We start from the raw sequence: 12,328 nt of genomic DNA, 5'->3' as shown, positions 1-12,328 counted from the left end.
CTGTACGTCTGCCTTTCTGTTTGACAATCAACACTTAATGACATTTTAAAATAACAACTGTCATGTTGATGACCAATCCAATGACTGTGGACGTGTTTTCAACTTTCAAATGACAGTGCAAATTTACTTCTCTTCAAACTTCCACTCCACGAGCAGAATTTCTGTTACTAATTTATGTCGCAAAATAAAACTTACTACTGTGTTAAGGTACAGCTCGCTCCAAATGTATCGTTTAAAATAGGTTAACGTGACTCTCATCATGTTTCGTTCTACGAAAACCGACTTAAATAACAAAGCAAATTTGCTTTCTCATCGTTATACATATTTTCCTAAAAACTGGTAAAGGCCACTCTTCTCATTTTTCGTTCTACGAAACCCGACTTTAAATAGCAAAGGAATTTTGCTTTCTCATCGCTATAAATAATTTACTCAAAATTGTGCGTGTCGTGAAAGCCAATTTAACTGCATTTGCGGCGATGTAATTAGATCTTATCGTTGCGTAGGCAAGTTTTCGTCCGCACTAAAAAAACTGCTTACTCCGCACTGAAATTGCAACTTGATCAGATCTGTAGCGCGATGATACTTTCCGCCTTCAGGAGGCCGACACATTTTTTTATTTTTACTGCTTTATTATGAAATGGAGTGTCCATAATCGAGATCATAGAGCGGCGTAAACAGTCAGGACTTTATGAACGCCGAACCCTTGTAAGAATTTTAATACAATTGCAGATTCATGTCCATTTGCAATAAAAAAGGTGTTTACCATAACCATATGAGATAGTTTTTCACGCAATAACAATAAACAAGTCATTTGATGGATAATAATGGATGTGCTGAGTGGATGAGAAGATCCTAAGATCTATAATCATCATGGCATACCATAAGCAAATACATATTAACGGTGTCTTGCACAAATGTTCGCATTTCAAAATCTTTGGTTGAAGCGTTCAAAATTAGATGTGATAATTTAAATCGTCTATCTTTTGTGTAATTGCATGTTAACAAACATAACTGTAGTCATACATATTATTTGTTTTGGTTGTCATATTTTCTCATGTTTAAATTGTATTATTGTATGATTCCCTGTCTTGGCCATATTTTTTTTGTATACATGTTCTTGGCCAAAGGCAGAATGCCGGATTGCCAACAAACTATGAGACTTTGAAACAATAATAAACATGTTTGTTTATTTATATATTTTTGCCTGAAATGAATGACAGTTGGGGTTGACAATTTGTGATGTTGCTTGTAAAAAAAACCATGTTAAATAATATGTATTGCTGGTTGTGAACTTGATACCTGTTATATAAATATCTGTTCAGATAATTATAAATATCATTTTTTATGAAAAAACAAAAACATTTTAAGCTCCATTTAGTGACAGCATATGGGAGTTTCCAATCTCCAGGGCACCAACTGTCTGTAGACTCTCTTGACAAGAATTTTAGATACGCACCTATTGCACATGACTGCTGAAAGCGGAAGAGATATTTAAATATGTATTGGCTTTTAAACACACTCAATGATTGAAAAGGTCTTCCAAAACATAATAGCTGTATTTTAAAACATGGTTTTCCACGTCGTTGAATGCATTCATTGCGGCAGTTGCAAACGAATATGATTACCAATTGCAACCTAGGACTTCCTTTACAACCCTGCAAACTGCGCAATTCAAAAACTTGAAACACTACACCAAAGTTGTTTATACGAACAGTTCATTGTTCAGTGTGCTCGATCTGGCTTAAATCTTTTTAAATATTGTCCTTGGCCTAGTGCAATTTAAAGTGCACTTGCTTATGGTAAAGTTAATCAAAGTGTAGATAACTGCGTTTAATTGTTTAAACATTTTAACCATATGTTCTATGCATGTATGCCCATAGATTAATATAATGACAATCGACGAAATCCTTGATATTACGATGTGTGTGCATGTTTAGAGGCTAATAAGAAAATGATAATAATAAAAAAATGAATCGGTTGCATATCAGGGGAAATAACCAGTTTATACAGCGATTAATTGAAGTCTACATTGATGTACTCATGATCACAAAAGGTCGTTATATTTTAAAGGGAGATGTTCACATTTTTCACATCGCGAACTTTTATTACCGAATATAATGAAAATATGAACTATTTTCAAGTAATGTAATATAACCTAAATGGAGATTTATTTTTCCAGATTCCCGAAGTATCAAATAGTAAGTGAACTAGCGCTACCGAAAATATAAACATGTATGTATGTTTTTATTCTTAATAAAATATATACGTCAATTGATGTTGTTAACTAACACAAACGGTACATGGATTGCATGGAATTTTTTTGGTAGCGCTATTTCACTCAATGTTTTATATATATATATATATATATATATATATATATATACGAGGGGTGTCCCAGAATTTCGTGGATTTTCTCCATACCTCATTAGTTTGTTGGCAAAAGTCAATGAAATTTACATATTATACTAACTAATTATCACGGACTTTATATTTAAGCTTAAAATACATGAATTCCAAAAAGCGCGATTGAAACGTAATGCCATAGAGACCTCAGTAAGTATGTGTGTTAAGCGCATTTAAATTTGGTTTAAATGTAGTTGATAAATATAATTTACGGCAAATTTCACGTGACATCGACGTCACATATCAACGTTACACGTAGGTTGAATATTCAATTTATATAATATATAACGTATGTTTGAGGCGTCAGCCTTTTGACCCAGAAGTACTCGTTAACTGCGATATCATTTTTATAAATTTCGAGTGTTTCTTATCGAATAAATTTTAATTGCAGTACATAGTATACATGATATGCATTGATCAACTGACATAAATTAGTTCAAAAAGCAGAGCAAGATATTTGCCGACTTATGCAAACACGGGTAAAATGCGACAAGCGGCATTCGCGCAGTGTGGTCAGAAGCTACCCTTTTCTCTATTAAGTCTGGCGAGGTTTCGTAGTTTTATTTGTAAAAAATAAATAGACATAAACATTAACATACGTCTTACAAGAAGAGATATTCAAGTGTGTACTAAATATGGTGATATGAGTTTAGTCTACACCTGTAGCAATATGAAAATGAAACTAACTAAATCCAAAATTAACCGAATCTATCCACAAATAGCAAAGTTATACAAAAATATTCGATAATACTACCCTTAAAGTCAATAAAGACAGGTGTGAAAACGATAACGATGATGGCAATTATTTTACACAATTCGGCTTTAAAAGACGTCTGCTCGATTGTTGTCACGTGATATAGATCTCGGTTCCGCCGCTTGAATTTCCGATACTTTCGAATGGTCTGAATGGATGTTTCCAATCTTTGTATATTGATAGCTCTTTGCGAGAATGGATCCACATCACCGTTGCACATTTTTATTAAGTTCACAGTAATCTGTTCTTTAAATAAAGATAGCCTAATTAAAGACGGTGCTAATAAAGTGTGAAGGTGGATATTTAGAAATAAGATCCATTTTCGCATGACACTGCAAGTAGTCACACATTAATTCTAGCTTGCATTAGTTGCAATAATTTTATAAAGTGCGCGTGCCATTGAACGTTGAGTTAGGCGATAGGTGCGAATCAAATTACACATACTTTAAGTTTAATTGCTTATACCGAACACGATTTGTAACAAAATACAAATTTGATTTATGTTTAGTTGCTTATACCGAACGCGAAAGTAAAAAAGATACTGTTTTTTTTAGCTAATACATCTCTACAGGTAAAACAAATCACAATTTTTAAAAAGTACCATCTTAATAATCAATCAATTTCTAATAACACCTGACTGTGTGACGTTCATTTCAAATTATCGCAGTGCGTGACGAATATTTTCTTTATTTAGTGAATAGACACAGAGACGGTATACATACAATTAATAATGCAATATATACGTTAAACCATCACTAGATGTGCCATAATAACTCGTATACACTTTATAAGCAATATATACAATAAACGTTTTAAGTTAATTAAATAAATGTTTTACGACGCATATAAGATAACGTGATGAACGCTTTGTTTATTTTTTTAATTAAACTAAATGCAATTATATGTCTATTTAGAACCATAATTTTTACAATTTACGCCGAATATCTTAATATTTATTGTATAATATATTATGGACTAAGGGTTTGCTAAAGAAAATTTATTCAAATCGGCTTTAGCTAAGATGGATCAACATCGGAAACTTGTCTAATACATGTGTACATACCTCTTGAGTGCAGCTTCGACGTCGTACTTTCCATTACGAAATCCACACATTAGCCACACACAAACTTAAGGTACGATGGAGACCATGATTTTAGGTCTGTGTCCGACATGTCATAGCACTGACGATGCGACCATTTTTTTTACAGTTATGACACTGAATAGATCCATCTGAACACTGTTCTGAACACACATTAAAGGGATATTGAACCATGTTTAGAAACAATATGAACCGTTAAATCTATAAACAGTATTTGCGTGTGTCCAAGAGTATGATATAGCTGAGATCACTCAAATACTGTCAAATTCTTGCTTTAACTTATATTCTTATGGGCCCGTTTCATCAAACATCGTACGACAAATTTAGAATACGATACGAATTTCAAAGAAACATTATTTTAACAGACCGAAGCATATTTTTGCTTATTTCTAGTAAAATCATTTATTTCATCATTTTCTTACCAATGGCTTATATCTTGCGGAGCTATTTATCAACAGCTTGTATATTTTTAGTTTTTAAATTTAAGTTATAAATTAAGATTGTCGTACGATCTTTGATGAAACGGTCCCATAAAAATACAAGTTAAAGCAATAGTGAAAGAGAATGTGGGAAAATGTAGCTAGAAATGGTTTTGAACATGCATAATTGTGTCGTGTTCTGAGAAAACTGGGCATAATGCTTGTGCGTAAAGTGACACTTTCCGCCTTATCTGGATTTTCGCTAAGAAGAGACATCATTTAAACGAAACATTCCATAAAAGCGGAAATTGTCGTCCCTGATTAGCCTGTGCGGATTGAAACGGCCAATCTGGGATAACAATTTACGCACCAGCATTATGTCCAGTTTTCTCAGAACGCGAGACAATTATGTTTATGATTCATTTTATAGTTTGTTTATTTCGTTAACTACAAATTTGTATTACATTATGTCTACCTTGAGGTTGTTGTACATAGTATAATTATGTTACAATTATAGTATTTTCTGTAAACGAACAAATCCTTTTGTATCGAATACTATGCATTAATATTGTTTTCTACCAAATGTTTTTTTATATGGATCACTTGTCCGTCGTCTGTCTCGTTAAAAAGTATTAATAGCATCAGTTTGAAACTTTATACATTAATAGACCTCATTGAGTGGGAGTGCGTCGATAAAGAACTCTTAGCATCCCGCTTTGTTAAATTATTTATAATTAATGCATAACCATTATTCTTGTATTAGTTAAGTTAAATTGTCATAATAAAATGTTGTCATGTCATTTTTCCATTTTTCTTTTTTGTGTAACGTTTTGTAAATAAAGCTTTTATTTGTTGTTATTATTATTATTAATACGGATGTTTTAGTCCGGTCTGTTTTCCAAATCGTTCTAAAACATCATTATTTTAGTAGTACAATGGTATAGAGGTATAGGAGAGGTTGAACATATGATTTTGATTAATTATGGATTTATATTATTAAACTAGTGTTTTTTTCTTATTCTCTGTACAAAGATTGATTATATGAAGATTTGCTACAGTGCATATTTATCAATGTATGTGGTTCCGTAAATAAATCGGAACTATCCACTTCCGGGTTAAGAAATTGAGATAATTTAGCTATTACATCCATAAATTTGGTAATAAAACGACAACATGATTTAACAACATACCTAATATCACCTTTTCTTCCCATGCAATGCAGTGTCAACGGCTTAAACTCGTTGATAATTGAGAAATGTTATTCGACGAGATTGATTTTTACCCATCATCGTCCCATGTCATTTTCAAGGTCAACCGGTGTTTTGTGAACACTCGAACCGCATAAAACCCATTGACATTAGGTTATATTACACTTCATTTTGGTTAATCGTCACCTTTACTTGATAGGACATTCGCATGGTGTGTCAAAACTTTCATTTTAGTATTTTTACTGTATATATTCAACAGTTAGATAATAAATGTACATTCCGCGCTTGTTAACCCCAGTTTAAGACTTTGAACCGCAGTTTACACTCTTGAACTCGGGTTTAAAGAATTAATGGGCAAACGGCACTTTGAACTCGGGTTCAAAATTTCTTAACTATATAATTAACTGTTAAATAATTAATGTGCATTCCGCGCCTCTTAACCGCAGTTTTAGAATTTGAACCGCAGTTTAAAGTCTCTTAACCTTATAGTTAAGAGAGGACCAATGAAATCGCGGCATTTACCTTCTATATATAGTTATTTGTGGTTTAAGCTCCGCTGATTGGTTGTCTCTGAATTAAGTAGATAAGAGATTTGTATCTATTTTTAGACACACTTTGAACTGCGGTTCAAACTCTTGAACTCGGGTTTAAGGATTTAATGTGCAAACGGCACTTTGAACCCGGGTTCAAAGTCTCTTAACTATATAGTTAACTGTTAAACCGTGGTTTAAGGACTTAATGTGCATTTCGCTTGCCATACAATGGTGGTAAAGTCCTGTTCTATAAATAAAATGTAAACAGTGGGGCAGTGGACAGTTCACGGGTCACTGCGCTTGAATAACGCTTACAAAACCTATTCAGTTTGAGTGATGTGAAAAGTTAAAGGAGAGATTTACTGCAATAGATCTAGGGAGTAAAAAGTTAACATTTAACAAATAGCAGTGTATACATGCATAGACTTGACTAACTGCGAAGCTCTTTACACGTATCAGACTTAATAGTATTTATTTCATATACGATAATACTGTTATAACTGGTATTAATTTTGTGAGATGACATAACGTATGTTATCAAATCAAATTATATATTATTTTATATATTTTTTATTATATAATGTTTACAAATAAAATTATATATTATTTATATATATTATTTATTATATATTTTGTTCTATGTACAAAATGCATAATCAACTTATTTTGTACATAATGATCGAGTAAAAAGTAAAACAAAAAAACATACTGCAGCTCACCGGATCAGCAGCGGGATGTCAGATCGATGCAGTGATCGCACTCAGGCGAGGGAATATGCGCTAATTACGCTTGGCACGGAACTCACGGATCACTGTGTCAATATTGTCATAAAGGTCAAATTTAATGCGCTCATGTCGTTTGGTTAGCTCGAACACAGAGCCGTTGAAGAACCACGTTGATTCTATGTCCTTGTGGAGCAGAAGTCGGCTCATCAGTCCTGTATTAAGGGCGGTGGCGTCATCCACCAGGCGGTGGCCAGCTTTCCTCATCTCTATTCGCTTTCTCATCATCAATCATTATTTCTCAATTTTATGAGAACAGATCTTGACCGCCCCTTTTTAGTAGGGATTCGATGAATAGCAACAATCTGTTCTGGCTTGATTTCAATAATTTGTTGTTGAAATAAAGTTGTTATTTTTGCGGAGAGAGCTGTTATGTTTTCGTGTTGGTCCTCTTTAACATCCACAACTTTAATATTGTTTTTCCTTGAATACTGCTCATTATGATTGGATCTCTTGTTGTTTTCTTCATTTAACCGTGTATTGTTATTTATTCGATCATTTATACTTTCTATGGCTGTTTGTGTTCTTTTATCAGTTCAGCTTGTTTTTCTCGTAGAGTTTCGTTTTCAAATTGTAAGCTTTTTATTTGGTCAGCGAATTCTTTGGTTATTTCCTTCAAGCTATTTTCTGTGATTTTAATAAGTTTATTTTCAAGTTCAAGTTGAATATTTTGTTTCATTTTCGTAAGGAATTTTTCATTTCGTTTTTCCATTTCTTTCATTATTTTGGTAACTGTGCTTGTTATTAAGTTTTCAATGTCCTCTTTTTTAAGCATCTGTTCACGCAGACCTGTTAGTGTCAGTTCCATGGTGTCCAACTGCAGTTTAATGGTGGAGCTGTCATTGATGCTTTCGTTGCTGACCTCTGAATTGTTTCGTTAGGTAGGCCGATCGCTTCCTGTTGCAGCCATTTTACCTGCTGGCTGGTATTTTGATGATTTTGCAGAGTCTTTAGCACTCATAGCACTCATAGACAATATGGAGAGGTTTTGGTATTTATATATGTTCAGGTGTATTTAGAGTTTATTTTGTATGTACCGTTATCATTGACAGGTAAAAGCTGATATTACTATCAATAAGCCACAATTAAAATCCTTGCTGCTTGAGCAAACACAGTCTATCCTCAATAATCCTCAATTATCTACCAGCTTATCCAATAATTGATCCAACATGTTTCATATCACTTACGATGAAAAGAAAAGTTTATTTTTTAGCTCAGTATTCAAGTATTCAAACAAAAGAAAATTTTCTTTTTCACCTTCTGACTTATTTTTTTTCTGGACAGTCTTAGGAGAGAAAAGGAATGATAATCAAGTCAGTGCGACCAAAGAGGTATCCATAAACTATTTTAACCGCGTCATGACATCGCTAATATATGTTGGTCAAAATGTGACCCCATCTCCGCGTGAACCATTACCTATCATTTTCGGATCGGAGCAATAAAACACTTCATTCATCATGAGTTTCTTCTGGAGAATGTTTTGGCTAATCATACTTGTCGATGTGTTATTGTGCGACAGCCCTGCGTCTGTCTGGAACAACCAGAAATACATGTATTTTGAAAAATAATGCTCCGTGACCCCTGTTTATCGGCAATATTTTCTGTTACTCAGACACGCGGTTTCATTTTCTGAGCAAGATGGGCATTTATCAGCAACATAAGGTGTCGCCGATCATGTGTTTTTCATATGGCACGACTCTTATACATAGCATTCTGTATTTCATTAAGTATTATACACTAAAATACCAAGAAAACTCACCTGAAGCGACGGGCGGCGCCATTTTCCAGACCCCCTTTTAGCAAAATTGTCACTTGGGATACCTACCCTGATGGAAGTAGTCTTTTAATGGAATCTTTTCACGGTTTGGTAAAGTGTCAAAATTAAAAAAAAGTTGTTTCAGATTCGCAATTTTTTGGTTAAGTTATGATATTTGTGAGGAAACAGTATTATTGAACATTTGCCATGGTTTAATATAGCCATTATATGCATCTTTTGACCATTAAAAAACCTAAAAATTATAAAGCGTTGCAACGCGAAACGATTGAATAATTTGGAGAGTTCTGATGTTGTCGTTTAAATTTGTGAAACTACGAAGATTGCTTATATAACGTATAAAATACGCCTGGCAGGATAGCTCAGTTTGCTAATGCGTTTTTACTTCAGGATTCCGGGGGTCACTGGCTCGAGTCCTGCTGAGGGCTACTTTTTTTCCTTTTTTAAATTTTATTTTTGATTTTTAACTGTAGCTTTTAAAATTTAATGATAACATTTATCAATATAAAGCATTTAATGACAAACTTCAAAACATGCCGAAATCTGTGAAAAGGCCCCTTTAAATACAAGAATTTGTGAGTAGCATTGATTTGTTTTTAAAGATTAGGCATCAATTTTTGATTCATGAATTGTTATTTATGTGTAAGAAGCTGCAAATGGAAATAAGCGAATTATTGCCCACTGTTGTGTAATCAAAAAGGTCTGGTTAAATCATGTGTTCAAGATTGTGTAGGGTTGTCAACCAACAAATAATTATATATACCATTAACAATGATGTGGGCCTCTTTGGCAATAAGATCTTAAATGGTGCAACTAAGCGTTTTTAAGAGTTTGTGTAGACGCGTATGCAGTTTGAACGTATGTTCACATAAATGAAGTATGTCTAGACATAAGCCGGTATCGCCGAAAATTTCTTTTGTGTGTTTTTGACGATGCTGCGAAGCGGCTGGTCTAAGTTATCATATCATGAAAAAATTCTTCACAATAGCGACCTATGTAAAAGACCGAGCCAGTTCTATTGAGATTTTTCTACCGTACCCGGGAAATGCGAAATCAGTAGTTGTCGGATATTTCTTTTATTAATTATAATTATACAAGCGATTTTGACCAATTTGGCGCTGCCGCTGACGTCATTTCAGAGAAAAACCAGGAAGGAGTTGACGTACTGTTTTGCGCGATATTTTCTCGCAATTATTTTTCTAATCGGCATACCTGGCTGATTATCATTGATATAGATAAAGAAAGCTCAGCTATAAATAGAATAGCATATTCTGGGAAAAAGATTTAATACTATTTTGAAAACGTTAATTTTAAATCAGTTATATTCAATCCATAATATGTTTATAGATCAATGGAACAACTATGCATTTCTGTATTGTATTTGACATTTGCCGTACTTCTGTAATTAAATTGCGAATGAAAACGTGTATAATTCACGTTTAACGCGATCATAGTGTAAAGAAAACGAATTATTTCGAACATGCCATTTGTAAACGTTATAGCGGGTATGACATATAAACCGCATAATAGCCGTGCGACATCTATGAAACTCGCTGTTTTGCGTGCTCTCTCATTTTGCAAATTTTATAAACTTTTCAAACAGAAATTACAGAGCCACATCAGTGCACACACTACGTTTGATAATTCATTCGTTTTTTATATTGTTTTCTGTTCTAAACACATATTAGGTCATATCGCGTAGATTTAGTTAACCTTACCATGTGTTCATGGGCGAACTCACGTACTCAAGTCGTTATTTTCGTAGCCATTTTTTTCGTAACCAAATTTGTTTTCGTACCCAATTTTTTGGCATAATCTTTGTACCTAAAATGTTCGTACCCATTTTTGTTTCGTACCCAAAATTTTCGTACCCACATTGGTGATGTAGATAAACTTAAATTGATGCTTTTATATCCATCCTCTTCAAAAGCATCGTCACACCAGTTCTGTCAGTACTTTGATTATATGAGGATTCGTAGTATTGTATATCAAGTTAATGATGCAGATAAACTCAGACAGTAAAACAGGTTTTTGTCTTATAGTACATTAAGATAGTTCTTTTTGCTTGCAGTTAAATTGTATGTTCTTGAGATAAGCAAACTGCTGCGGCTAACAATGGTATTTATGACATGCTGTTTTATCGTCACGGTAGATGGTTGAGTGAAACAGCTAGAGACAGCTATGTTAAAGCTCTGTTCATGGTTTAGGGTTTCAATGTCGCTTGGATAATAACCATAAATTTATTCTGAAATAATTCAAATATTTTTTATACAACACTTTCAGGCAACTTCTTTTAGTCCAATCGGTAATAGCAAAGGCTTACAAAAATATGTTGTATTTTGTTGTTATTCTGTATAGGGAGCAGTTGTAAAGCGAATATTATTTTCGTCGTTTGATCACGGCGAATAAGACGAACATTGTTTTTCATTCAATGTTGATCCGATAGGCGGAGCTGTAAGAGGGCGTTCTCCTCGTGCACGAGTTAATCTGTTCAGTCATTCATCGTTGGGATTTTCTGGCCGATACACACGTTAATTTTAATATGTTTTGAAAATTAGTTTGAGTATCATCATTATTGTTGTTGTATAATCTACTTCCTTATTGTCCTGGCATGATCAAATACTTGAAATTAAGGATTGTTTTATGTACATCAGGTCATGTTACCTAGATTATTCATTAAATATATATATATATATAATTAATATAAAATTGCACATGTTTGTATTAACAACGCTTGAAATATTCAAAGAGCATGATGTGCCGCATCAAATGCCAGATTGTTCATACAAACCTGCAACTAAAAACACCCGACTCTCTTCTTGACATACAGTACATATTTAAACATCTGTATAGATGAATATACACCATAACCATAATTTTACCTTTAATGATGGCACTTAAACACTCATTGGGTGATTTATATCTTATGCCAATATAAATATTTAAATAGGTTATTTGATATATATTTACTAAAAAGATTGCATGCATCTTTGACTATTAAAAGAAGTAACAATATTCATGTTAAACTATCTGATGACACATTTAATGGCATGCCATATGATATAGTTTCTTTCTGGGTAATGCAATATAAATTTTAAGACGCTTTTAGCACGGCAATACAAATTACAGACATATATTATATCGTAATAGCCTGCAACAATATGAAATTTCACATATTTCAGTTTCCATTTATTTGTTCATACATTCCACAATATTATATTTCGCATTTTGCATACTTATATTCAACTTACACGCATATTAACGTCATCTTTATGGTATCACAAAATATATTTACATAGTGGGCTTATTATGATCAGTGGTTGTCCGTCATCATCACTGTATTTAAATTATCATCC

General features: G+C 33.3%; 1 protein-coding gene across 1 annotated transcript in view; it reads right to left on the bottom strand.

Moving 5' to 3' along the window:
* Positions 1 to 7,405, bottom strand: part of LOC127859726 (transient receptor potential cation channel subfamily M member-like 2) — an 84,703-nt gene extending 77,298 nt beyond the window's left edge. The window contains exon 1 of the mRNA XM_052397233.1: positions 7,204 to 7,405. Within this exon, the coding sequence (XP_052253193.1) occupies positions 7,204 to 7,405 (202 nt within the window). The remainder of the gene's footprint in view (positions 1 to 7,203) is intronic.
* Positions 7,406 to 12,328: the final 4,923 nt, after the last annotated feature.

Source organism: Dreissena polymorpha, chromosome 15 (genome assembly GCF_020536995.1).
Source record: "Dreissena polymorpha isolate Duluth1 chromosome 15, UMN_Dpol_1.0, whole genome shotgun sequence".
NCBI classification, from domain to species: Eukaryota; Metazoa; Mollusca; class Bivalvia; order Myida; family Dreissenidae; genus Dreissena; species Dreissena polymorpha.
The sequence above is the reverse complement of the archived record's forward strand: the minus strand, read 5'-3'. Positions and strand labels throughout refer to the sequence as shown.